Source organism: Macaca fascicularis, chromosome 11, assembly GCF_037993035.2.
Source record: "Macaca fascicularis isolate 582-1 chromosome 11, T2T-MFA8v1.1".
Lineage (NCBI taxonomy): Eukaryota > Metazoa > Chordata > Mammalia > Primates > Cercopithecidae > Macaca > Macaca fascicularis.
Window position 1 is genome coordinate 109,039,972 of NC_088385.1, and position 26,302 is coordinate 109,066,273.

The 26,302-nt window shown below is 38.7% G+C and overlaps 1 protein-coding gene across 10 annotated transcripts in view; it reads right to left on the reverse strand.

The window, feature by feature from the left end:
* Window positions 1-15,316, reverse strand: part of WASHC3 (WASH complex subunit 3) — a 47,354-nt gene extending 32,038 nt beyond the window's left edge. For 3 of the 10 annotated variants that reach the window (XM_074007634.1, XM_005572030.3, XM_005572029.3), the window contains exons 1-3: window positions 15,216-15,316; window positions 14,566-14,664; window positions 1,288-1,353 (exon numbers count right to left, since the gene is read on the reverse strand). In XM_074007634.1, coding sequence (XP_073863735.1) covers window positions 1,288-1,353; window positions 14,566-14,664; window positions 15,216-15,266 — 216 coding nt within the window. In that variant the 5' untranslated portion in view covers window positions 15,267-15,316. Of the gene's footprint in view, window positions 1-1,287; window positions 1,354-14,565; window positions 14,665-15,030 lie in introns of all 10 variants that reach the window. The other 7 variants (XM_015431449.2, XM_005572028.3, XM_015431448.2 and 4 more) reach the window with 3 other exon arrangements.
* Between the last annotated feature and the right edge of the window lie 10,986 nt (window positions 15,317-26,302).

The following is a 26,302-nucleotide window of genomic DNA, read 5'->3' on the forward strand; positions in this document are numbered from 1 at the left end:
TTCTTTCTTTGAACATTTACCACTGAACGTTATTAAAATACGTTTCTTGTATGCAAAAAAAATGGGCATATTGTTGGTATTTCAACCTGAAATGGTTTAGCATTTCAGGTTAGATCTGCAAGACCCATAAAAACCTTCTTTTCTGAGTTCATCCTGATATCAATGACACACATTTGTCAGACGTTTGGCTAATTTTGGGGATGACTCTATGGCCATGGAGATAACTAAGGTTAACTTGTCCATATGGTAACTTAATGTGCGACCTTGGACTCTAACTCCCTAAGAATTCCTTAAACACTAAAATAAGACACATATTCATAATAAAGAATAATAATAATAAAAAAAACCAATGGTAATAAGATCTCAAGCAGCAATACTCATTGAGAACTGTTGACTGATAACCATAGTTAGCACAGTGGCTACGGCCCAAATAGTTTCAAGTGGGTATGGCTGCTAGAGGAATATCTTGAACATGTTCAAGGCCAGGTTTCCAAACAAGAGAAATGGTTCTAAGAGAAACACAGTTGCTGAAGTCCATAAGGACACGTAGTAAGTACAAACTAGACATTCTGGTCATATTAAAAAGGGATATCATTTTTTTCTTCCTCATAAATATTTACTGAATATTTCTTAGTTTTTTCGGTAAATGGACAAAGAAAATATTAATTTCAGAAAAGTTAGTAATGAAAATACACTAGTGTCTCCATAATTTTATAAATAGAAAAAACACATGTAAAAAATATTAAAAATGAAACCAAACTAAATACATCACTGTTATCGAAATCTTTAAGCTTTCAATCTAAAACAGTCTTCTGTTTTTCTTAGTTATCATTTGCAATTTCTGACATCAAAATTGTATTCTTCATTAGCATTTAAGGTATTCGCAAATAGAAACAGATGATATTGTCTCTAAAATTTGCTCTGAGACATCTAAAGATTTATATAACTATTATTGTATTATCACATAATAACTAGTAAAATAAATTTGGAATTTTCTATCAAATGAAGTGCGGTTGATAACAGCTCAACTTGTTAACATGTTACTCGCATTATGCGTTTGCCTAGCACAATGAAAAATCTCAAACCATGTGTACGTTTGAATTAATGGTTCATAATGAACACCATTTTCTTTGCAATTGCAGTAAAATTAAAAACACAACCAGTATCACTTCACAGATACAGAAGTTAAATGGAATCACTCCCAAATGCAATGAAAGGTAAGTATGATTAAGAAAGCTGGTATATGTACAGCAAAGTTTATACTACAAATTATTCAGAAATACTAACCTTTGCATCTAAAATATTTAGAGTTGTTTCAATTTGTTGGATACGAAGCGAAAGGTCTGCCAGTTTCTGGAAAAGAAAAATTAGAGACATAAATATAAAGATTTTAATTAAAATAAACTGTTAACAATAACTAAGGGCAGATTTCAAAATATTAAAAACCATTAAATATTTGTCATATTCTAATGTAGTACTGTCTTATTTACATGAGTAGGAATGAGAACTCTTCTATTACCTGTATTAGAATGCTTCTTAGTTTTTGGTTTTTTTTTGGGACAGAGTCTTGCTCTGTCACCAGGTTGGAGTGTAGTGGCGTGATCTCAGCTCCCTGCAACCTCTGCCTCCTGGGTTCAAGCGATTCTCCTGCCTCAGCCTCCCAAGTAGCTGGGACTACAGGCACGCGCCACCACACCCAGCTAATTTTTGTATTTTTAGTAGAGATGTTGTTTCACCATATTGGTCAGGATGGTCTCGATCTCTTGACCTCGTGATCTGCCCACCTTGGCCTCCTAAAGTGCTGGGATTCAGGCATGAGCCACCGCACCCAGTCGCTTCTCAGTTATTTTATAAAATCATATTCACTTATGACAAAGTGACATTTTCTGCAAACTCATTATCAGAGCAGTAAACAATTGTTGAGACCAGAATATAAACAAACCAGGATAGAGCCTTTTGTTTACTACTGTACCTGTAGTGCCCAGAATAGTACCCTGACACTTAATAGGAGCTTAATAATTATTTGTTGATGAAGAAATTTTTTCATAGAAAATAAAATAATAAAAATTATTCAAAGACACTCTGCAACAAAGTCTGCCTTCATAAATTACTTAAATGCATAAGCATATACAACTCGTCCCAGATTTAAACATCCATAGTTTGAAAAATAAAGGGGGATGGAATTGGAAGACGAGTAATTCATTTCAGAAAGAGAAGAGAAAAAACTAGAGTATTAAAACAAAATCTACCATCAAAACGCAAGGTAAACCAGATTGAAGAGCTTATCATGCTTGTTACTCTGTATAAATTGTCAATATACCTTGTAAATATACACCTACACAAAGAAAGGTAACATCATAAAATATGACCTATAAGAACATTTACTTAAAACCTCCTAATCTTAAACATTACATTCAGTCACATAATCCAAGAGCAGTTAGCCAGTTTACAAGTTGGCAGATACACAGCATCCTGACTGTATTCTGGGCTATTACTAAGATCCTATTAAGTAGAACTTTATCATCCTGTGAAATGGTCACTTTGCCCACAATTAGAGGGGACAAAAAACTGAAAGTGGCCACAAAGCTTCTTTACAGATCACTTATTTTTAGGTTAACATCTTGATATCCACAAAGATATAATCCTCAAATAAAGTATTAGGATCTAGTTTTTACGGTATCAAAGCTAAGTTCACCCTTGACTTCTAGAATTCATTCACATAAGGCTTTTAGGTAAACACCAATACAGGTTTATAACATGTATTATGGATGAATCCCTCTCCAAATTATAAGTGTATTCCTTAAAATCATAGAAATTTAATTTTGGCAAATCTAATCAGTGTCTCAATTCACTAGAGAAGAAATTCTACAGCAAATTAATATGTAAAGTGAATGATAATTTCCAACTTATTTAAAAATGGACATATTGGTTTGACTGAAAGAAACAAAAAAGGAAACAAAAATTGAATTAAAAATTTTTCTGTTTTAATATACCTTAGAAGTATTTACTTTTAAGCAATAATCATCAATATTGTAAATATTTGAGTCTTTGCCTTGCCACATATGGCACACTGTATATGCAACATATCAATTGAAATCTTATACCAAATCTATGAAGTAGGAACTATTATGCCAATTTTAAAGATGAGAAAATTGAGTCTTATAGAAGTAAAATATCCCGAACTCAAACCCTCCAACTCTAGAGGCAATACACTTCATCAGATTTTTTGATAATTTTACATTGTTAAAACATAATGGTAAATTATTGGGTATTGCATAGAATTTTTGTTATCCAAAGCTAACAAATGATCAATTCGTTTCTCACTAAGATGATTCTGTGCCAAGAGGAAAAGCCTTTTGCTCTTCTGATTCTGAGATGATCACTTACAAAGTGGTTCTGAACTACAGTACATGAACTAGGATGAGAGAAAAAAATTCTACCTTTATTTTTATCTACTTCTAGCTTAAATTTGGCATTGTTTAAAAACATAGTAAAAAAAAAAATCACCGTAGGTTGGGCACAATGGCTCATGCCAGCACTTTGGGAGGCTGAGGCAGGTGTATCACCTGAGGTCAGGAGTTCGAGACCAGCCTGGCCAACAGAGTGAAACCCCCATCTCTACTAAAAATACAAAAAAATTAGCCAGGTGTGGTGGTGTGCGTCTGTAGTCCCAGCTACTGAGGAGGCTGAGGCAGGAGAATCGCTTGAACCTGGAAAGCGGGGGTTGCAGTGAGCTGAGATCATGCCACTGCACTCCAGCTTGGGCGATGAGTGAGACTCTGTCTCAAAAAAAAAGAAAAAAAAAATCACGGTGGTTTTAGGATCTATGACTGTCATCAATAGAAATCATAGATTTTTTTTTAATCACATCACAATTGCTGCAGATTTCTTAACACTTCAAAATTATGGTTATTAGACATACGAAAGGATAATATAATTTAATGCTTTAATAAATAACCTACTAGTATAACATAGTTTTAAATTTTTTTAAGTATATAACTGGTTTCTTTTGTAATCCTAGGCATTTTATTTTATCCACCTGAAAACATTAATTTGGTTTCACTAGACTGTCAAAGCGTCCATGGCATGACTAAGAAAGAACTCCTTTTCAAAGATAATTGAGTCTAATAAATGGTTTTGTATGTTCCAATGTAATTATTGCTATAACATACCTGAATGTATACTTTTTAAAGAGACATTGTCAAGTGAAAAGGTATACCTGGGTTCACTGATGGGTTGCTGAAGTTCATTTCTAAGATGTTTATGCTTGTGGCATTTTCCTCATACAATTCCCAGACCACTATAAAACAGGTTTTTCAATGCTGGCTATATTGACATTTGTGGGTGAAATATTCTTTGTTGCAGGGGACTGTCCTGCACACTACAAGATGCGTAGCAGAATCTCTGGTCTCTATCCACTAAATGTCAGTAGCACTTCCCAGTTATTACACTCAAAAACACTTCTAGACATAGCCATATGTACCCTGGTTGAGAGCCACTGCTCTAAATTATGGATGACTATGGATATAACGAAAGTAACATAATTGGTGACAGTAGCTGTTCTCACCTCTGAAAGTTTTAGCAAGAGGAAATGGGAAGGTAACGGTCTATCATCCATTTAACCATTGTTTTATGAAGACTGAAAACAAACTTGAAATGCTATGGTTTGGGTAACAGGGGAATTTATAAAGTCCCTGATATTTGTCAGATAAGCTGAAAGCTTGATTTACTATCCATCTATTTCCAAGGCAGTACATTTTATAAAGTTTAAAAAAGGGCAAAATAAAGAAGGAAATATGGAGTTACTAGTTGAATACGGAAACAAAACACTGGTTTTTCATGGTTGTAAAATACCTTGCTTATATATCCATTTCTCTAAAAGGGAAACAGTATTTTAAGATAATGGATCTCTTGGTATACCCCACTGTGTTGTATGTGCCCCAGAAGCCAGAAAAGGAAGCAATCAATGGTTTTATTAGGTTGTGTCTGATACTTAAGCCCAGCAGTTGTTAAAGATGTAAGAGCAAATAAGGATTTAAGTAAAACATTATCTGATTAAAAGTTAAGTCCAATGGCAGGCTAAAAAAATGAATGTAGAAGATAAGCACTAAAGAAACTTTTAGGTTATGTGACAATTCTCAGCACTTTTGCTTGTACCTAAAGATTTTAGAAAAAAGAAAAATTTCAGAATATTAAAAAATTATTTAAAAATCCAATATCTCAGGCATGTAATTAGTCTGAGTTTGGCTGAGGGCGCTTGTAATCCTAGAACTTTGGGAGGCTGAGGCAGGCAGATGGCTTGAACTCAGGAGTTCAAGACCAGCCTGGGCAACATATGGAAACCCTGTCTCTACAAATACAAAAAATTAGCCAGGTGTGGTGGTATGCACCTGTAGTTCCAGCTACTTGGGGCACTGAGGCAGGAGGTCTAGGCTTCAGTGAGCTAAGATCACTCCACTCCACTCCAGCCTGGGTGACAAAGTGAGACCCTGTCTTACAAAAAAACAACAAAAAAAGTTTGAATTAAAATAACATTCTGGCCAGGTACAGTGGCTCATGCCTATAATTCCAGCACTTGGGAGGCCGAGGCCGAGGGATCACTTAAGCCCAAGAGTTGGAGACCAGCCTAAATAATGTAGTGAGATGCCATCTCTAACTCTCTCTCTCTCTCTCACACACACACACACACACACACACAAACACACACACAAAATTAGCCTGGTGTAGTGACATGCCTATAGTCCAAGCTTCTAGGGAGGCTGAGGTGGGAGGATCACTTGAGCCCAGGAAGTTGAGGTTGCCCTGAGCTGTGATCACGCCACTGCACTCCAGCCTGGGTGATAGAGCAAGACCCCGTCTTAGAGGGAAAAGAAAAAAAAATTATAAAAAACCCCCAAAACCCAAAGTTCACATTTGACACTCCTGTTTACAAAGTACCACTACTTTAAAACTCACTATAAGGTTAAATACTCAGGTTTCACCTGCAATATGTGTAGATCTTATGTTGCTTCCCGCCAACCCCTCAAAATTTGCAGTCCCAATGGATGACCATAAGATGTTGCTGACTAAAGCAAGAATAAAAATGCTCACTGGGGATTTGTGATGGAAGAGGAGATGACCCTAAGTACCTCTGCAATGTGGGTCTGATTCTACTACTTTCTCTGTCATCTAATCTCTCTTCTACTCTGGTGCCAATCACTGGAAGAGTTACAAAAGTAGCCTAATATGCAGAAAGTTTTTGCAAAGTTGAGTTCTTCACAGAATGCAGTTTTATACTCTTCTCTTTAGTGAAGAACTCTAAAAACTGTGCCACGGACGAAGAAAGAAGCCTAGCAATTTGTTTCAAACTTAATTCTGGCTTGAGGGTTTATCTATGACTGAAGTTGTTTAAGTTTGGGTTTGGTTCAAACCAGATCCTGTCAGGTGATGGGGAAAGTTTTCTTTTTCCTCCTAGTTCACTCTCAGTTCAAAAACTAACAGTTGAGGTTCCTCTTTTGTTGAGAGAAACAGTCAGTTGGTTCTGGTTTAAGGCTTTAAATAAATAAGGACTAGAGGCCTATTAGGTACTATTAACAAAAACATTTCAAAACACCAAAGTGACTTTAACTTGGGAGAAAATGGCACCTTACATTTGAATACATATATTCTTGGAATTGACATAAAAATATATTACATCAAATAGACATAGCATAGCAAAGAAGTGAATATGAATCTAAAAATAGATTTTAATGTAGCTATAAGAAGGTACTTGTACTGCACACTCTCACTTGAAACTGACATAAGCATGCTTCTTAATCAGGTAAGTCAGTGCAATGTAAGAGAGTAATGAGATATTGACTTTTCCAGTTAAAAAATCAGTGGGAATCCAGTTCTGCTACTTTCTGTGTATGTGCAGCTAATGCAGCTACAACTACTGGGGGCATGCAAAAATATGTTGAATGAATGAATGACTAAGCAAATGATTTAAACTCCTCTACATCTTAGTTTCTGTATCTGTATGAGTGGGATAACTAAGCCTCTCTCAAAGGGCTGACTGCGATAATTAAATACACAGAAAGCACTTAGTATGATGCCCAGCACAGAGTAAGTACAGAATAAATATTAGTTGTCATCTCATTGAGCAGCCTCCAGCTGACATGAATATCCAAATTGCTAAAATATATATTGTAGAAAATCAGTTACAGTCAACCCTAGATTATCAAACATAAAGGAGAAAAAGGTGGGACAACAGCAAGATGGGGGAACAGGACTTTCCAGCACTGATCCTCCCACAGAAACATCCATTTGAAAAACTATTCACACATGAAAATACCTTCTCAAGAGCTAAGGAAACCAGGTGAGAAATTGTAGCACTGGGTGTAGCACAAAAATAAGAAAAAACACATTGAAGAGGGTAAGAAGGACAGTTTTACAGAACTCATGTCACCCTTTCCCCAACTCCAGGCAGCACAGCATGGAGAGAGATACCCTCCAAGTGGGCGAAGGAGAGGTAGTGAGCACAGGACTTTGCCTTGGACCACAACACCAGGCCCACCCCAGTAGAACTCAGTGCTGAGCAAGCCCCCTCAGCCCAGACTCCAGGCTGACACCTGCAGGCAAAGCCTTTAGGCCCCTCCTGGCACTAGGCTGGATCACCTAGTTCTGAGTTCTAGGCTTCTCCCACTGGGACCCCAGGCTCCAGACCAGCTCAAGACTCAGGACAGCCCCAGAACCAGGCAAGACTGCATAGATTGTCTCCAGGTCTGCTCCAAGGGCAGGCCAGCCCCAGTGGCCCTAGGTTCTAGACCACTCCCAGCACAGGGCTGGCCTCCATGGGCCCAAGGTTCAGGCCCACCCCAGCACCAGGCGAGCTCCTGCAGATACAGTTTCCAGGCCTGACCAATGCCGAGTCAGCTCCTGTGGCCCCAGTTTGGCTCCTGCAGCCCACACCCCAGTAGAAGTAGGTTTTAGGCCCATCCCAGTAGGCCCTTCTGTTGGGCTGGCACCCATAGACATAGGCTCCAGGACCATCTCTGTGGACTCAAGTTCCAGGCTAGCCACTATTGCCCTAGGACCCCGGCCAGCCCCATGTAGCCCAAGTCACCAGGCCACCACCTATAATCCCAGGCTCCAGTCTGGCCCCTGTGACCCCAGGCTGCACACTTGCCCCAGCACCACGCTGGCCCCAGGCAAATCCCTGTGGTGAGTCAGAATCTAGGTATGTTCCAGCAGACCCAGAGTCTGGGACCACTCTAGTAGATTCCATTGCCAGACTGGCCCCCATGGACTGAGGCTTCAGGACCATTGCTGCAGACTCAGGCTCCAGGCTAGTCACAGTACAACCAGGACCCAGGCCCACCTCCACATACTCTGGCTCCAGGTCCATCCCAGGGGTCCCAAGCACCAGGCCCACCTTGGAACCTGGCCAGACACTGCAGACTCAGGCTCAAGGCTCATCCCAGTGTCAGACCAGCCCCTGCAGACTTAGGTTTCAAGTCAGAACCCTAAGGATCCAGGCCCACCTCTATAGAGCTAATCAGCAGGTCCATCCCAGTGGATCAGGCTCCAGGAACAACCCTATAACCCCAGGCACCAGGCCAGCCTACCCAAGGACTCCAGCAGCAAGCCTGCCATGCACCACAACAGATGGCCTGTCTAGAACCTCTGGATGGGCTTACTGGTGAAGGGCTTTCCCAGACAAAGTCAGTCTGCAAAGACTGGAATAAGTCCTTACTTCTTCAAACACATACATACCAACACATGGCCACAAAGACCAAGAATAATCAGGGAAATACGTCACTACCAAAGAAACAAAATAAATCACCAGTAACTGACCCTTCTTCACAACGAATCCAAAATTATTGTTTTAGGGAAGCTCAGTGGACTTCAGGAAAATTCAGAGAAACAATTCAATGAAATCAAGAAAATAATAAGTGACCAAAATGTGAAATGTAACAGAAAGATTGGAATTATTAAAAAAAAAAAATCAAACAGCAATTTTAGAGCTGAAAAAAAATGTATACAGTCAAATTCAGAATATTCTAATACTGTCATGGTGATTAAATCATTTGTATCTTTAGTATGAAAGTTAACAGATAAAACTATTACAAATAATAATAGCTAAAATAAGGGATATGCAGTGTAAAAAGATGTACAATGCAAAATCAAAAACAAAATGTGGAGAGGTGGAGTAAAAGTGCAGAAGTTTTTTATGTTATCAGTTATGTTATTATTAGTTTAAAATAGCCTGTTATAACATGTTTTATGTGAGCCTCATGGGAACAACAAAGCAAAAACCTAATAGTAAATACACAAAAGATAAAAAGTAAGGAATCACAGTATATCACTAGAGACAATCATTTAATCACAAAGGATGACAGCAAGAATGGAAGAAAGGAACAAAAGATCTATAAAGCAACCAGAAAACAATGAACAAAATCGCAGCAGTAAGTCCTTACCTATCAATAATTACCTTGAATGTAAATGGACTACATTCTCTGATCAAAAGACACAGGTTGACTGAATAAGATACAAGAATAAGACTCAACTACATGCTGTGTACGAGAGACTCACTTCACCTTGAAAAAATGGACGCACATAGATTGAAGTGAAAGAATGGAAAAGAGCTGGGCACAGTGGCTCACATTTGTAACCCTGGGATGCCAAGGCAGGAGGAGCCCCTGAACTCAGGAGTTTGAGACCAGCCTGGGCAACATGGTGAGACCCCGTCTCTACAAACAATTAAAAAATTAGCTAGGCATCGTGGTGTGTGCCTGTGGTCACAGCTACATGGGAGGCTGAGATAGGAGGATAGCTGGAGCCTGGGAGGTTGAGACTACAATAAGCCATGTTCACGCTACTGTACTCCAGCATGGGATGTAGAAGGAGACCCTGAAAAAGGGAAGGGAAGGAAAGGGAAGGGGAAAGGGAAGGGAAAAAAGAAGGGAAGGGAGGGAAGGGAGGGAGGTAGGGAGGGAGGGAAGGAAAGAAAGAAAGAAAGAGAGAGAGAGAAGGAAAGGAAAGAAAGAGAGAAAGAAGAATGGAAGAGAATATTTCAAGTAAATAGAAACCAAAAAAGAGCAGGAGTTGCTCTTTTCAGATAAAACAGACTATAAGTCAAAGGCTGTAAAATGAGTCAAAGTAGGTCATTATATAATGGTACAGGGAGCAATTCATCAAGAAGATATAACAACTGTAAACATATATGCATCTAACATGGGAGCACCTAAATATATTAACATATTAATATTAATAGATCTGGAGATAGACTATAATATAATAATAATGGGGGATATCAATAACCTACTTTCAACCATAGACAGATCATCCAGGCAGAAAATCAGTAATGAAACACTGGCCCTAACAGACATATGTAGAGAATTCAATAAAACAGCAACAAAATACACATTCTTCTCAAGGGCCCACAGAACATTCTCCAAGTTATATGATATGCCACAAAACAAGTTTTAATACATTTAAGAAGACTGAAATCATATCAAGTATCTTTTCTGACCATACTGGTTTGAAACTAGAAATCAATAATAGAAGGAATCTTGAAAAAAAATCATAAATATCTGGAAATTAAATAACATGCTCCTAAACAACCAATAGGTCAAATAAAAGGGAAATTAAAAAATATTTTTGAGACAAATGAAAATAGACATATAACACATCAATACTTATGGAAGGTGGTAAAAGCAATTTTTTTTTTTTTTTTGAGACAGAGTCTTGCTCTGTCGCCCAGGCTGGATTGCAGTGGCCGGATCTCAGCTCACTGCAGGCTCCGCCTCCCGGGTTCATGACATTCTCCTGCCTCAGCCTCCCGAGTAGCTGGGACTACAGGCGCCCACCACCTCGCCTGGCTAGTTTTTTTTGTATTTTTTAGTAAAGCCAGGGTTTCACTGTGTTAGGATGGTCTCGATCTCCTGACCTCGTGATTCGCCCGTCTCGGCCTCCCAAAGTGCTGGAATTACAGGCTTGAGCCACCACGCCCGGCAGGTAAAAGCAGTTTTAAGAGGAAAGGAAGTTTCAGCAATAAAGACATATAACAAAAAAGATGAAAGATCCAAAATAAACATCCTAGTGTTACAACTCAAGGAATAGAAGAACAAATAAAACCCAAAGTTAGTAGAAGGAAAAAAATAATAATGATCGGAACAGAAAAAAATGAAAGAGACTAGAAAAACAATAGAAAAGATGAATGAAACTAAGAGCTGGATTTTTGAAAAGATGAACAAAATCCACAAACTTTTAGCTAGATTAAGAAAAGGAGAAGATTCAAATGATATCAGAAATGAAAGAGATGTTATAACTGATACCACAGAAATACAAAGAATTGCCTTTTACAGCCACAGAGCGCAACTCAGCTCAGTGACGTTAAAATGCTGATGAACTTAAGGTCTGGTGTGTGTTTGAAAGAATCAGTGAAGCTTTTCTTTTTTTCTTTTCTTTTTTTTGTTTTGTTTTTTTGAGATGGAGTATTGCTCTGTTACCCAGGATGGAGTGCAATGGCGAGATCTTGGCTCACTGCAACCTCCACCTCCCAGGTTCAAGTGATTCTTCTGCCTCAGCCTCCCAAATAGCTGGGAATACAGGCGTGTACCACCACACCTGGTTAATTTTTGTATTTTCAGTGGAGATGGGGTTCCACCATGTTGGCCAGGCTGGTCTCGAACTCAGCCTCAGGTGATCTGCCCACGTGGGCACAAAGTGCTGGGATTACAGGTGTGGGCCACCGTGCCCAGCCCATCAAAGCTTTTCAAGTAGATAAGGAGTATTTGAATATGGGACCACTGATACATTCAGAACAGAAGTTTTTGCTTTCTTTGTCTCTTTCATGGTGGTAGCTGGGGTGAACTGAGATGGTCCCAATTTTGTATAGGAATGTTTAGATAAGAATTTTTTGTTTCTGTCCTGTGGTTGAGTTGGTGCCATAGAGAATTTCCATAAAATTCAATTCCATTACTTAAAATAGTTTTTTTTTTTTTTTTTTTTAAACTAGTTTTTCTATCAACCAGCCCCAGTCTGAAACTTGAGACAGTGTTAACACAAAAGAGCATACTCTACCTACAAAGACATGACCTAGAGTAGTTCTTCAAGCAGGTCAGTTTTAGGACACATTAATTCTATCCAACTAGACTAGCTATTTTACAACTATGGAAGACAACTTTATAAACTCTGCTTTAACTTACAAAGGTTATTTAATAATCCCATTGTTTTGATGATTCTAAAGATTATAAGTTTATTTTTACAGTCTACTCTTAAATATTACTGTTGAGGCATATATACAGCAATGGTGGACTTAATTCTGCCTAAGATATCTGAGCATCTGTACTAAAATATGAAGCTACCTTCATTTGGTTGGTATGCTAAAGAAATTTTGTAAGTATCTCATTTTTAAAAAATTTGGTTTGTGTGTTTTGTGTGCTCAGGAATTTTTCCACAGTACCAGAGATCACTGTAGTGATTAAATTTGACCCTTTTGACAGAAAACAGAATAATAGATTCCTAGGGATAAAAAAGGGGTGACTGCAAAGGAACATGAGGGAATTTTTGGAGTGATTCTACACCTTGTTCTACAACTATTCTACATCTTGATTATGTTATGATTATGAATTTGTCAAATCTCATACTTAACGGTAAATTTTAGTGAATATAAGCTCATACTTAAATAAACATGACTTTACAATTAAAACAAAAGAAATATGAAGGCTCATAAGAGACTGCTATGACCAATTATATGCCAACAGATTGGATAACCTAGAATGGATAAGTTCCTAGACACATACAACCTATCAAGACTAAATCATAAAGAAATAGGTAATCTGAACAGACCAATAATAAGAGATCAAATCAGTAGTTAAGTCTCCCACTAAACAAAACCCCCCGGACCTGATGGCTTCACTACTGAATTCTACCAAACATTTAAAGAAGAACTAATACAAATCCTTCTCAAATTCTTCCAAAATACTGAAGAGGAGGGAAAATTTTCAAACTCAATTTAGGAGACCAGCATTATCCTGATTCCAAAGCCAAACAAATACACTACAAGAAAAGAAAACCAGGCCGGGCGTGGTGGCTCACGCCTGTAATCCCAGCACTTTGGGAGGCCGAGGTGGGCGGATCACAAGGTCAGGAGATCGAGACCATGGTGAAACCCCGTCTCTACTAAAAATAGAAAAAATTAGCCGGGCGCAGGGGCGGGCGCCTGTAGTCCCAGCTACTCGGGAGGCTGAGGCAGGAGAATGGCGTGAACCCGGGAGGCGGAGCTTGCAGTGAGCCGAGATTGCGCCACTGCACTCCAGCCTGGGCAACAGAGCGAGACTCCGTCTCAAAAAAAAAAAAAAAAAAAAAAAGAAAAGAAAACCAAAGGTCAATATCTCCAATGAACATAGAAGCAAAAATCCTCTACAAACTGTAATTGCTAAGGCTATACCTTACATAAGGCAGAATGTTCAACAGACTTACTTGTGAATTATCTAAGCCCCATAATTTACTTTTCTTTCCTTAAATGCAATTTCAGCCCATGGTTCCCATTGTCCTCCCCATCTTCTTTTTTGGCTTTTTAAAAGACAGGGAGTCCCTGGATCCTGGATCTTGTACCTATCCTCTTTTTTAAAACAAAAACAAAACACTGAGTTTCTCTATGTTGTCCAGGCTCGTCTCAAACTCCTGGGCACAAGTGATCCTCCTGTCTCTGCCTCCCGAGTAGCTGGGATTACAGGTGCACACTACTGTGCCAGCTCTGGCACCTAGTCCCTAGTTGGATACTTAATCCTTACAAGTCATTTGCAGAAAATATTTTTATTTCTATAATCATATTTGATGCCAAAGTTATGTTTCCAGCCTATCTCCTCTAGCCATCTTTTAGATTCGGAATGTAAAATAAATTTAATATAAACAATGTAGTTTTGGGGTACGAGAACGAATAACAAATAGCAAAATAAAAACTATTTTGGGGTACGAGAACGAATAACAAATAGCAAAATAAAAACTATTTTCAACTAATTTTAGAAGTTGGGCACGGTGCCTCGGGCCTGTAATCCCAGCACTTTGGGAGGCTGAGGCTGGTAGATCGCCTGAGGTCAGGAGTTCGAGACCAGCCTGACCAACATGGTGAAACCCCCGTCTCTACTAAATACAAAAAATTAGCCAGACATGGTGGCGCATGCCTGTAATCCCAGCTACTCAGGAGGCTGAGACAGGAGAATCGCTTGAACCCGGGAGGCGGAGGTTGCAGTGAGCCGAGATCACGCCACTGCACTCTAGCTTGGGTGATAGAGTTAGACTCTGTCTAAAAAAGAAAAAAGAAAAAAAAGAAATTTTAGATTTCCTATTGTTCTCTTTAATCGCAATAAGCCTGACTGAACTATCTCACAAGGACCTCTAGAACACTAATTCAGTAGAGGAGGGTTGCAAGATTGATTGTAACAGTAAAAGAGAACTTAAGGTGTGTTAACACAATTGGGTGACAAGAGGTCATGATACATGAATAAAGACTGTAATTCTTGTTTTACTCCATTTGTCAATCTCAGCAGTGCAAGGTGACTTCTAGGCGACTCTATAAACCAGTATCACAGGACCTACCTCCTCACAAACTGTAGAAAAGCGGTTGAGGAACTGTACAGTGTGCACCACAAATTGGTTTAGAAAAGCCACCGTTCTTTTCTGTTGAATAGCTGGCACCTGTGTTACGTAAAAACAAACATGGTTCATACAGGAGGAACGTACACAGTGCAAACCTTTTCATATTTGGAAATAATCACGAGGCACTTTGCTGTGTGATACGAATTTCTTGAAGGACTGGGAATAGTCATTAACTTGTTTTCCTAAACTGTAGGTGGGGTGTCCGAAGACAACAGAGGTGCATAAAAGTTTGAGAACAGGCTCTAGACTCACTGGGACGAATTTTGGCAGGCAGAAGCAACACACATAAACACACACAAAAACTTGGGGGCTGAAAAAGAGGTAGGGCTAGCTATCACAACCGGCGTCTGTCGCCGGCGGCACAGAGACACGAAAGATGGGAAGCGAAAGTTGGGAGATGCACACCGTCTCCTTAATCAGTTCAAGAGGGACCCCATTTGAAGGTGGACTGCGGAGCTCTCCCTCCTGAGGCCGGCAGAAGGGCCCGGGGCCGTGACAGAGTGGGGACCCGGAAGGTGTGGTCTCCCCGGGAAGCTGCGTCTTCCCCATCCTCCTCCCGGTGGAGGAGTTTAGTATCGTCTTTTACAAACCTTGGTCAGGTCTATGCCTGACCCCATGAGAGGAAGCCCGTCCTCATCCATCTCCTCTGCGGGCGGGAGACCCCGAGTTCACCCACAAACCCCTCCCAGATGGGGCCCGACCAACCCGGTAATCGCGTCTCAACTTTCCCCCCAAGTCCCCGCCTCCGGGGCCCTTCCCGCCGGAAGAAAATGCCTCCGCTCACTAATCACTCGGCGACTTCCGGAGAGCCCGCCTCCTCGCTCGGCATTCTGGGATTGGTAGTTTTAGTCCAGATTGTGACGTCAATTTCGCGATGGTGCAAGGATGCAGTTATAGCAGTAAAATCTTAGGAGGCAAACAAAACAAAACAAAGCCAGAAGTTGCGTCCCTTTGAGGTTACCCCTACTTAGTCCTGTCTGTTATATAACGGCTCCGTCATTCCTTGAGCAACAATTTTTTTTTTTTTAATCCTAAGTGTCATATATACTCTGCTAGGCTTTTACTGTGAAAACAAAGATTGAGTTTGATTGCTGCATTGGGGAGGTTTATGCTCTGAAGAATGAGAAATAAGACCTACTTCCAAAGGGTGTGTGTGTATATACACACCAGTTCCCAGGCTGGTCTCGAACTCCTGACCTCAAGCGATTCTCCTGCCTCAGCCTCCCAGAGTGCTGGGATTACAGTCGTGAGCCAACCCGCCTGGCCTTCCAAAGGTTTTTAAAACATGAAATAAAACGTCAACTACTAGAGGTGAGGCACAAACCTACGGAAGTGACTGCCATTTACAGGGAGCATGGAAAAGATGAAGACCAAGTTGGCAGCTTTAAAATGGGGGTCTTGCTGTGTCACCCAGTCTGGTGTGCGGTGAGGATTATAGCTCACTGTAGTCTCAAACCCCTTGGCTCAAATGATCTTCATGCCTTGGCCTCCCTAAGCACTGGGATTATAGGTGTGAGCCGCTGGCACCTGGCCCTGTTGGTTTGGTTGAAGCAAGTAATCCCATACATGGAGAATGGTAGGAAATGAGGTAAGAGTGCTACCGGTGGAGGGTGTCCAGGTTCTTGACGTTTTGAACAAAGAATTGGACAAAATGCACAAAGCAAGGAAAGAATGAACCAACAAAAGCAAAGATTTATTGAAAACCAAAGTACTCTCCACAGTGTACTGGATACAGAATCTTCTTAGGTCCAAATACCCGCTAGAGATTTCCCATTGGCCACTGGTGTTCTCCTCATGCAAATGAAGTGGTGGCCACAATCAGTATGATTGGTTGTGGAAAGCAACCAATCAGAGGCTGAAGTAAAGTTACAAAGGTCACACTCCTATACAAACATCTGATTGGTTGTGGAAAGCAACCAATCAGAGGCTAAAGTGATGTTACTAAGTTGCACTTCTATGCAAAGGAAGATTTGGTCCGCAATCAGTCTGATTGGTTGAGGTACCTTCAATTTCCATCTGCCTGTCAGAAAAGGTGGGGATTTGCAAAGGGAGTAGCCGCTGCTCCTTTTGTTACTTAGGTGTGGAAATTTGGGGTTTACCTTTTGATTTAGTTCTAGGAAGTCAGCGTGAATTGGCCTTAGGTGTCCTGCCTCCAGACCCTATTCTGCTTCAGGAGACGTAGCCAGAAAAATTTCATTTAAGGGCCTTTTATGCCAGATTTGATACTATAGTCCATGTTTATCTAATGTGATCCATAGGGCATCTGTAGCAATTAGTTGGGTGTGGGTATTGTTTCTTAAAGTTGCACATTGCACAGCTTAACCTTACAGTGATCACCTTCTGATTGAACTTTCTTAATTTTTCTTTCAAGAAGGCAAATCTTCTCTGATTTTCTTTGTATCACTATGGTCATTTCTTTTCAGTTTCTTTTGCTGGTTGCTTCGCATGTCCCCATTCTCTAGAGTTTCTCACATTTATATATCTAACCCCGATCTTACATTGGAAGCCAGTATAACTGAAGCAGAGCGAGCAAGGTGGGGAAGGACATGATGGATAAAAGTTATGTGGAGACCTGATCATGCAGAGCTTTATGGGACATCATAAGGACTTTGGCTTTCACTTTGGGTGTGATGGGAAGTCATGGAAAGATCCAGAGCAGAAAAATGATGGGAGCCACTGAAGAGCTTTTAAGCAGGGGGTGGCATGATCAGAATTGCATTTTGGGACATTCTGTTTGGTACAAGGTAATGAATGTGACTTGAAGGTAGGTGGCTGAGCCTGGAAAGGTTACATAGCTCTAACAGTCACTCTTTACTCCATCCTCCTTTATATCTAGTCATTCATCAAATCTTACCTCTTCTATTTCCTAAGTAGCTCTTGAATCAATCTGTAACTCTCCATCCTTACTGCCATATCTCAAGTTCTGTACGACACAGTTTTATGCCTGGGTTACTGCAATAGCTTCTTCCTGCCTCCATCTTGTGTCTCCAATCTATTCCACACATTGTAGCCACAGTGATTTTTAAAAAGACAAATCTGATTATATTACCCAGGATATAATTTCGTTCCCCATCTCCCTCAGTTTAATATGCTCACACGTCCTCTCTATGGCTCTTGGCCACTTCTTTAACCTTAACTCTCACTGTTATAACTTTCTCCTTAGCCCCAAATAATTTCTTTCAATTCCTGGAACTGCTTGCAGTGTGTGGGTCTTTCAAGATGTTGTCTTCCTTCTGCCTGGAACAATCTCCCTTGCTTCCCAACAACCCCTGCCTGGCTAACTCCTACTCATTCTTCACATCTCTTCTCTCCTTTATCCTTGGTTTTCAAGTTTGAATATAATGTGCGTGGGGTATGGGTATGGTTTTCTTTGTATTTATCCTGCTTGTGGTTTGGTGAGCTGCTCAGATCTGTGGGTTGGTGTTCTAAATCAAATTTGAAAGAAAGATTTTTGACCATTAATTCTTCAAAAAATGTTTTTGTCATTTTTCTCTTTTTCTGGGACTTCAAAAATACTTGTATGTTAGACTGGTTAATATTGCCCACAGATCATGGTGCTCTGCTCATTTCCCCCAAAACATTTACTTCTCCCTGTGTTTCAGTGTGGATAATTCTTACCAACCTATCTTCAAGTATTTTCTAGTTTCCAGTTTAGTTCCAAAACACATCTAATAAATTGATTTCAGATATATTTTTGTTCTAAAAATCTGTTTTTTAGTTTGTTTTTCTCTTGAAATTCCCTTCATTCATCTTTTCCTCTATATTAAAAAAAATGTATAAGTTTTTAAAAAGTCCTTATCATGCCAATTTCTGGTTCATCTATGTGCCTGCTTCTATTGACAACTTTTTCCTAATTATGGGTTGTGTTTCCTGCTTTTTAGCATGTCTTATAATTTTTAATTTTATTATGAACATTGTGAAAAAAAGAACAGAAAGTTCAATAAGAAATGGAACATTCAGATTCATTCACACTTTGAATTGAGCTGATGCTGGGCTGCAGCTTTAGATGAAGTTCACCTGCAGTTAATTCAATTCAACCTCCTGCAAAGGACTGAGCTCTTGGATCTTGTCAGTGTTTGTGTTAGAGAGGGAGGGATGGGCCATAGTTTCAGATCATTTGGTTCACCTTCAGATTCAGCTTTAGCAGGGCTCAGGAATCCAAGCACTGTAAGAATGTGCAAGATTCAGTGAATTCTCTCTCCTTACTGAAAACATTTCTTCCATTGCTGCTTTCTTAGCAATCTTGGGTGTGGGATGTAGGCCTAAGTGATTTATTTTTGTGATTGAGGTCCTTCCAGACCCAAGTCTGTCTCACCAGCCTATACCATTGGCAAAGTCTCAGCCACTTTCTCCTTAACTCTGCAGTCTCCTAGAGTGTTGTAGGCTTGTTCTTCCATCTACTTGTATCCAGACCACGCCCTTCTCCCTGGGCATGGCAATGCCACAGCTCTCTGTTAAACTATGTTCCTCCAAACATAGGCATGACTATAGAATTTATTTCATTAAGGTCTTATATACATGGCTTTTCAACAGCCCCATAAAAAGTATGATTTTTATCTGGTTATTTCTTATTACCACTATGTAAAAGGCTTTCATGCATCTTTCTGTATTCTAACTTGTAGCAGAAGTCTTAACATTCCATCCTTAGAGCTTTCCTGAAGCCACAAAGATTAGATTAACTGTTCGTACATGCTTCCATAGCATTCTCTGCTTAACTCTATCATAGCACATATAATTGCCTGTTTGAAAGCCTGCTATATTATCAATTTAGGGCAGAGTCTCTGTTAGTTCACTATTAAGGCCCTAGCCCAATGTTTGTCCTATAGTAAACGCTAAGTATCTTCTGAGTGACATTTGGGCTTAATGAACCTTGTACTTCCACATCCTACTTGATATTTCATTAACCTTTGATTTAGGTGGGACTCACAACTCTGGGTACTCCATCAGTCTCCCTGAGCAGAATTCCCCACTGGTCAGCCTAGCCTTCTTCTCTAGAGCCAAGAGAGACTCCCAGCCAGGAGAAAAAAATCAAACAAACAAACAAACAAAAACAACACAGCAACTTTATGGTTATAGTTATGTATAAGTAGCAGGCATTTATATATGTGTATGTGTGTATATACATGTATATGATATGGTTCTATATACAGTTATGGGCCACAAACCATTTCCTCAGTGATGGACTACATATTAGAGGGTGGACCTATTATAGTAAAAGGTATAGTATTTTTACTACACCTTTCCCATGTTTAGATACACAAACACCATGGTGTTACAATTGCCTATAGGATTTAGTACAGTAACATGCTGTACAGGTTTGTGGCCTAGGGGCAATAGACTATCAAAAAAAAAAAATTGTAAAATGGTTTGGTTTTTAGAATGGCAGTTTCTTTGCCTCCTAGGATATTTGATGATTACTGTTCGTCAGTCATCCTTAGCTCCTCAGAGCAGGGCCATTCACATTTTAATAACTGATTTCCAGGACTATTAAAAACAATCTATACCTAGAAGTCTTGGCCAACCACCAGATGACCTTTGAAGTATGTACTCTTTCCTTCAGGCTTTCTTGCACTGGTAAAAATGAAAAGTATTGCCAGATTTCATTTACTGTAGTGAATTTTGGGGGCCAAAAAGATTGTAATGAATACTGATTTCAAAGACTATGTGTGCCACCTCCATGTATTCATTTTATAAAAAACTAAGAATTTTTCAATTTCTTGAAATGTTTTCATAAGATTACCAGAAAATTGCTGTTATCACGGGTATAGTCTTGGGTGGGGAAACAATAAAAAATGGTCCCCATTTTTTTTTTTTTTTAAATTTCTCCCCGCTTTGCTTCAGGATGGAACAGTTAGAGAGGCATGGTGTTGATTCGTAATAGTGGGAAAATAAAATTAAATGTTTCCCATCCTTATTCCCTCCTCAATCCCATCTCTCAGGAGTGATACCAATAATCTGTTGAGACTTCGTTAAGTGAAGGAATTCTAGCCTTGCTTCAACTGTGTTAAGAATTCATGTTTCCCGTTATTCCTTTTAATTGTTGTGGCTTTCTTAACTTCTTACAGAAAATTGAGTTGTAACCTTATATCCTCTAGGCAGGAGACTTGATTCCACTTTGGAAAGCTAACTCCCTCAAGAGAAGAGACCTAAAGATACTTATAGTCAGCTATTCCCCAGTGAAAGAGCAAACAATCTAAATTATCCTGCCCTCTTTGAGGGGATTGGGAAAAGGTCTCACTGTACTCATTTGTGCTCATAGGACTTTTACTTATGGAGACAACTAAGTGATGACACAGGCCAATGCTACTGAAAGAATTTAGTACTTACAGTTCCCAAGAGGGCACACCATGCCGTGGAAGGCCACAGGGGAAACACGAGTTTGGTCAGGAGAAAGAGGCAGGAGCAAGGGAACTTCTTGGAGCAACCATTACCATTTTTATAGAGCTATGGTACTTTATCTTGAATTCACTGAGTGATATTTTTCCCCTTTTGGTGCAGTAGAAATTAGGTAAACCTCAGTCCTGAATGTTTGCTTAGTTTTGTACACTTTCGTTAGCACTCTGTCCTCTTCATAGAATCACCATCTCCGTTTATTTTTTTTAAAAAGCAGCAAATGATGCCACTATCAGCTGCTTCTAATTAACCTCCCCTGGCTGTGTCTGTAAATGACTCAGCACCTGGATTTCTTAAAGTGGTCAGGTTATTTTGAATCACAACCATATAAAATCACTTAAAACTACTCAGAAGTTCAACACCAACATTTCTTCCCGAAGCTTTGTTTCTAGAGTTCAAAAGGATCATGCTAGAGCCTTTGCTATCAACTTTAAAAAAATAACTGGGCCACAAATTAAAAGCCAGTCAATCCAGGAAAATGGTTCATGGTGTTTTCCAGTATGAGAGCCCTTTTAATAATATTCAAAACATTCTGAAGAACATTGATGATGACTGTGGTTGGACATCTAACATTCACTGAACAAACACATAGACATTGTTGTGGGAAATTGAAAATAGGAATACAGGTGAGCTCTATTGGGAAATTCATCTTAAAATCCCAAATTTTCATTCAAAGATAGTATTTCTCTCCATTTCATTTTCCAGGCTAGGTTCTATTAGTTTTCCTGTAATACATCCTGCCTTAGAAAGTCTTGCCTCCTGTATACCACACAGGAAGGAATGGTTAAAGTACACTGGCTTATTTCCAAACACCAGAGCTAAATCTGAAGACATGTAGTAGATTATCAAGTTGACAAACACACCTCCACATATCTGGGAACACTTTTTTACCCTCTCAAGATTGCTGAGATCTACAAAAGCCACTATCTCTGAATGTGAATGGAGAGTTCCTTGGCTGGGTCATTCCCCTCCTTCCTGTTATGGTGTTTTGGGGAGGAAGTGGAAGATGGCAAGACACCTTAAGTCAAAGTCTGTTGGGAACATGTGAGCAAGTTTGATTTGGGGGCTGTCTATATTATCTCAGGACCCCAGGAGGTCATGGCTTCTAAGAAAAAAGAGAATTTTGCTAATGGTAGCATGAATATAATTTTGAGAAACCCTTGCAATAGTTCCATATTCTCCCAGGTACTTACCACCAAGGTTGGGGAGCAATGACCCAGGGTTACATGAAAATTATGTATACATAAAAATACATCTTAGTTATTGTGTTAGGTGAGTATAACCATGGGAAGAGAGAGGTCAAAAACACTGACAGAATTCCGGAATTGTTCCATTGTCTTGGGGTTTAACGTATTTGTGGGTTAAGTCTAGGATGAGGTGAGACTTCTGAAGCAGCTGTCTATATAACCACATCCTGTACTTGCTCAAAATCAAGTGCCAGGAAAATCGTATTAGACCAATCCAATATTAGAGCTCTACAGATTTCAGGTGAGGGGTACTACCACAGATGTTCTCTTGGAATAGGCAATTTGGAGAGAAATGCATTATTAGCTGTTCACAACACAGCTTGAGGTGCTAGTGTCCAAATCTCAGGAGAATCAGCCCTACAGAACATTTGACAAAGTATTTAAAATTCCAGAAAGTCTAATACTTAATGAAATTTTTTTTTTTTTTGTAGGTTGGAAACCAAAATGAGCTATTACACAGTTACAATAAAATATATCAAGTTATTCTATTTGTAATAAACACCTAGTTTTATTATTAGTGGAAGAAAGTACTAGCAATTAACCAAAGAAACATTAAGATGGTAGAAAGAAGTTCATTAAAAAGTAACTTATATTGGTCTGATTTAAACTTAATGTCAACTAAGACTACTATGGTAAGAAGTGACTTTCTAAGTCAAAATGAACCAAAATGAACTTATTTGGTTATACACTTTCCACCTTTCCATCTTCTTTATCACTATGGTATAATTTATCATTAGTTGCGTCTGGCTTACTTTAGAGGTCAGTTGTCTGGAACTTACTTCCTTTTATGCTGTCTCAAAAACAAAGATTTCCTAAAACAGTATTAGAAAGCTCTTACTTGAGATGGTTGCAAAGATTAACCTTAATTTTGGCCAGGGTTTAATCCTGTCTGAATTTGGCTCAATTATAGGACAACAGCTGTGTTTATAAGATCAAAGTTTTATGTTTAACCACCATTAGAAGCACAGATACCAGCAGCATTTATTGTCTTTTACTACATAGAAACAGAAAGTCAACTCATTACAGCATTATAAATGAAGTTGGTAGAAATGAATATTTCATAAATCTTTAAGTCAAATTGTTTGTAAAGGCTGAGAAACCCGGTGGTCTCCCCATTACTTACTATTTTTCATGTGGATTTTATAAGCTTACATTGTGTTACAAGTCCCAAGGTAGAGTATCCTGTTAGAAATTAGTTTAAAAGGCAAATAGCTGTATAACAGACATGTTACACAGAAATAAGCTGATCCAAGGAAATTTTCAGACAAACAAACGTCACTTGACCCTATATAAGGACAATTTTTTAAATTAAAGTAGTTCAAAGAACAGATGAAAATGTCAGAAAGTCGATTAAATGCTTTTGATTTTCCATGAAATCTGTGCCCAATGCATGCAAAAGGAAGTGCTTATGAGTTTGAGTGATGGAGATATCATAACGTGTGTTTTTTAGCTTTTGTGAAATGAGATCTTCAAAGCTGATACACTAATTATTTTGTTGTGTTACTGTGATTAGGTAACAAATGGTTGCTATAAATTAAAATCATGTTAATAAAAAAATTCTACCTACATTTTAAAGGGCATTATTTCTTTAAATGTATAATTAGAAAAAAATGTTAATTGTTTTGAAATTCTTTTCAAATGCCTGTTAAATGTTTTTCAATCAGCAAGGTGTTAAAATTAAAGAAGCAGAGTGTTCTCTCCTGTCCTTGTTGCTGAGCACACAGTTTGATAAAGATATATCGGAACACAATGCTGCTTCTGAGGACTTGACCAAGCTCTCATGAGGAATATGTGGAAATGGACCATAATTATCATTTTTATTTGGCAAATTTTATTTAGGCTCAGAGCTAAGGCTATTATTACTTGTATGGTATAAAGTTGGGTTAAACTGAGTTTAACTTTTTGAGGTATAGAAAAACATGGAAAATAGTCTAGAGTGACTACTTTTTCTCTCCTAAAAACTATTAAAATCAGTCTTGGGCACAATACTGCCTCATAACTTCCCAATCAACGTTTCTGGGACAATGTCAGATTTTAGACAATTACAGAAAACCAGGCACAAATGTGCAAACCAGATTTCAATTTCTTCTTCACTGACATGAGATTTAAAACAGCAACAGAAACATTTCTAGGTCAGTGTCAATATGTAGTCACAAATTACCAAAGTAAGAAACAAATTGGAGTGCATGGGTGTGTGATTTTGTGTTTTGGCATGGGAGAGATACTGAAATACTCACAACGTAGAAGCCAAATCATAAAAATGAAATGGGACTTATGATCCCATCATTCTGAAAAATGTAGGATTTAGCTCTGACATCTTGCAGATTTGTGATATCCTGACTTTTGCTTCAATAGTCCTAAATAATACAAGTTTTAGAACATAAGTACAACTTTTTTCACTTTGATGTTTTAAGTGAAGCAATCCTGAGGAAAACTTAAATTTCAACAGAAGAAAAACCCTCTTGGACATATTTATAAACAAACATGGAAAAACTAAAACTGGGACATACAATGTGAAATATCTCATGTTATCATCAGGAATTAGAACTGATGACCAATAACTAATTCCTCATAAATACTTCCTCGTGTCTTAGTCTAATTTAAACATATTTCGAAGAACAAAGTTTACTAAGAAAAAAATTATACGATTTAAAAATAATTAAACACAATAAAATTTAACAACAAAGTATAAGTTGGAACATGGTCCTGTAGCCTACTATTAAGATCTAAAGAAAGAAAAAGAGGTTAGAGTTCTCAATGCTTACATAGGATAAAGTATATTTCATTTCTGAAACTAACAGGTGTAGGCAACCCTCTCATTTCTTGAGAATGTCTTATCTTACAGTCACTATATTAGTCCACAAATGGAATCACCATTTTCTTCTCTTTGAGGATAACATTTCCTGCCTCTTTTTGGCATAACAGTATACAATCATCATGAGTTATCTTTTTCCAACACAGCTTCCCCTACTAAAATACAGAAGTTCTATTGGGTTTTTTTTTTTTTTGAGATGGAGTCTCGCTCTGTCACCCAGGCTAGAGTGCAGTGGTGTGATCTTGGCTCACCACCACATCTGCCTCCAGGGTTCAAGCAATTCTCCTGCCTCAGCCTCCCAAGTAGCTGGGATCACAAGCATGCACCACCACGTCTGGCTAATTTTGTTTTTGTATTTTCAGTAGAGGTGGGGTTTCACCATGTTGGCCAGGCCGGTTTTGAACTTCTAACCTCAAGTGATCTGCCCGCCTCGGCCTCCCAAAGTGTTGGGATTACAGGCATGAGCCACCATGCCCAGACCTACTGGGTAATTTTATCAGACAACTTTTATATTTTGGTTAAACCCTTATTCCAGAGAATCCATTTCTTATTCACCCAAGCCCAACATAATCATCTCCCTAATTTCCATCCCTAAATAAAACCCACCCACTTCATACATCAATTTTTCTAAGTATATGACAACAATTTTTGAATACACTGGCCTTAGAGGTGACTTTTTTATTTCTTGGACACATCCTGAAATGACAAATTCTTATAAGAATCACTATTGATAGCCCTTTGGCTATCCTGATGCTTTTAGGAATCCTTGCCCCATCACAGAGAGTCTTAAAGAGAACCATGTCAAAATTCCTTGCTCTTTGCTTTTTACTTTGTTAGTCAAAATCTTATTATGAAGGGGTAAACAAAACCATTTATATCATTTGGTTATAATATTTAACTGTATTAAAAAAATTAGGAAATTGCTATGAAATTTTTCATCTGTACTTTAAAGCATGTAAAAGTTGAACCCAAACATCTACATATTATAAAATTTCGCTGAATTCTTTCTTTTAATTACCTGGAACATTCTCCTATCTCTTAAAAATATCATGTTCTTGATTCTATAATTATTTTAAGACACCTTACGAATAGAAAACTGCAGTAAAAAATATTTACTGGCATTAAACATAAATCTCTAAAACCTCAAAAATAAGACCTACTCATCTCTGAAATAAATAATTTCTATACATCTCTGAACCGTGTGACAGACACATACTAGGTA